We start from the raw sequence: 2,294 nt of genomic DNA, 5'->3' as shown, positions 1-2,294 counted from the left end.
AGTTGATGGGAAGATGGATGGAGCCAAATACAGGGCAATCTTGGAAGAAAACCTGTTAGAGTCTGCAAAAGACTTGAGACTGGGGCGGAGGTTCACCTTCCAGCAGGAAACGACCCTAAACATACAGCCAGAGCTACAGTGGAATGGTTTACATCAAAGCATATTCCTGTGTTAGAATGGCCCAGTCAAAGTCCAGACCTTAATCCAATTGAGAATCTCTGGCAAGACTTGAAAATAGCTGTTCACAGACGCTCTCCATCCAGTTTGACTGAGCTTGAGCCATTTGCAAAGAAGAATGGGCAAACATTTTTAGTATCTAGATGTGCAAAGTAGAGACATGCCCCAAAAGACTTGCAGCTGTAATTGCAGCGAAAGGTGGTTCTATAAAGTATTGACTCATGGGGGCTGAACACTTTTGCACGCCACACTTTTCAGTTTTTTATTTGTAAAAAAAATTTGAAGAGCATGTATCATTTTCCTTTCACTTCACAATTATGCGCCAATTTGTGTTGGCCTATCACATAAAATCCCAGTGAAATACATTTACGTTTGTGCTTGTAACGTGACAAAATGTGGAAAAGTTCAAGGGGTATGAATACTCTTGCAAGCCACTGTAACATGGAATTTCTGAGCACACCCTTTTATAGTCTAGAGAATTCTCTCCAGTGTCAAATAGTGTATAAGATCTTTGATCTATAAACCCAAAACTGGAGGAAGTGTATCCTTCCATTTAAGCAGTGTAAGTCATGAAGCAAGAGACACTAAAGCTGAGATGTATGTCTTGTGGAGATACTCGAGATACTGCAGTAATAGCAAAAGGTTCTATGGGTACCTCCAAAACATCTGAGAGGGTTTTAAATATTAACTGCCAGAAACTATTTAGATTTAGACAGAACCAAAACATACGTGAAAGGGTGGCTGGTGCTCGCCTTCATCCGTCAGGCACAGGATCGACACGGTAAACAAAATGGTATATTTACATTTTGAGCATTACTGTGCAGTCACTCAAAGAATTGAAGTTGTTGATAAAAGTGGCAGCAGGTTGAAGTTGCCTGTACCTGAATCTCTCTGAGGGAATATTTGAAACTATTGCCTGTTCTGTTGTCGCGGCCTCATCTTTAATGTGTACACACAGGTCTGGTCAGCTGATTGAGCCTCTCTACCAGGTCTGGGAGGAACTGGCAGACACGGAGCTGCTTCCTGCCAAAACAGGCCAACAGGTGAGAAGACACAAAGGTGAACAGAGGAGAAGTTCACCACGGCTCTGATGTCAAATTAGGGAACTTTTTAAAAAGTGTCCCTTTAAGTCCCTTTTCTGTGCGGTCAGTGATTGAGACCTCTACTGATCGATTCAGTGTAAAGTTAGAACATGAAGTGGAATTTAAAAATAGCTGAAAATATGAAATGGAAATGTGTGATGGGAAAGAAATGAGCAGATGAAGACTGGTCCCCTGGTCTCAGTGTGGTCTGTTGTGTACTTCCTGTTCAGTGTTGGCTGAGGTTGTTCTCTCTGTGTCTCTCAGGGCTCGAGGGAGGACGAGGATGACTTCCTGTGTGGGGAGACACTCAAGGCCGACGGCATTGTGGGAATGACTCCCAGCTCCTACGACTCAAACCTCCGCAGCCCGAGCAGCGTGGGTTCGCCCCCCTTCGGCTTCCAGAAAGCGTTCTAGGCCCTCATCATGAACCATCATGTTCTGATGGACCGAGACTCCCCCCCCCCCCAACTGTGAATCCACAGACAGAGCAGAGCGGACAGAAAGCTACAGAGACTCTATGAACAAGAGCCTGTGCTGACTCCACCCGATAAAACACATTATATTTAATTTATAAGGACTCAAAGACAGAGAGAAGAAGACATGGAGAGAGATGACTGATCCCTGTTAGAATACACTTCAGTGTTCATGAACAGAAATGGTTAGTGATATTATATGACCACAGTCTGACCCTGACTTTTTCACATCACTGATTTCAGTAAAAGGATAGAAACTGTTTCAAGCAACAGCTCTGAGGAGGGATGAACTCTACATGTAGAGATATACAAACAGTTATAGAGAGGCCTTGGCTTCTGCTGTTTTCTATGGGTGAAACTTAAATTAAATTGAGCTTGAGACATTGTTATAGGCTACGTCCACACTACTACATTTTCGTTTTAAAACACATCTCTTTTCCTACATTTACTCCTGCCGTCCACACTACTGCCAGGCCTCCAAAACAGAGACTTCTGGAAACTCTGCTGGACCTGTTTTATTTTGAAAACTCTGGGGTTGTGTTTTATTTTGAAAACTCTGGAT

The 2,294-nt window shown here is 43.2% G+C and overlaps 1 protein-coding gene across 1 annotated transcript in view; it reads left to right on the top strand.

The window, feature by feature from the left end:
- Positions 1-1,842, top strand: part of rrn3 (RRN3 homolog, RNA polymerase I transcription factor) — a 15,859-nt gene extending 14,017 nt beyond the window's left edge. Inside the window, exons 16-17 of the mRNA XM_023422863.2 lie at positions 1,136-1,220; positions 1,524-1,842. Coding sequence (XP_023278631.1) covers positions 1,136-1,220; positions 1,524-1,673 — 235 coding nt within the window. The 3' untranslated portion in view covers positions 1,674-1,842. The remainder of the gene's footprint in view (positions 1-1,135; positions 1,221-1,523) is intronic.
- Positions 1,843-2,294: the final 452 nt, after the last annotated feature.

This window comes from Seriola lalandi, unplaced genomic scaffold (genome assembly GCF_002814215.2).
Source record: "Seriola lalandi dorsalis isolate HSWRI2012SDOR001 ecotype SW California unplaced genomic scaffold, Sedor1 jcf7180002054686, whole genome shotgun sequence".
NCBI classification, from domain to species: Eukaryota; Metazoa; Chordata; class Actinopteri; order Carangiformes; family Carangidae; genus Seriola; species Seriola lalandi.
The sequence above is the reverse complement of the archived record's forward strand: the minus strand, read 5'-3'. Positions and strand labels throughout refer to the sequence as shown.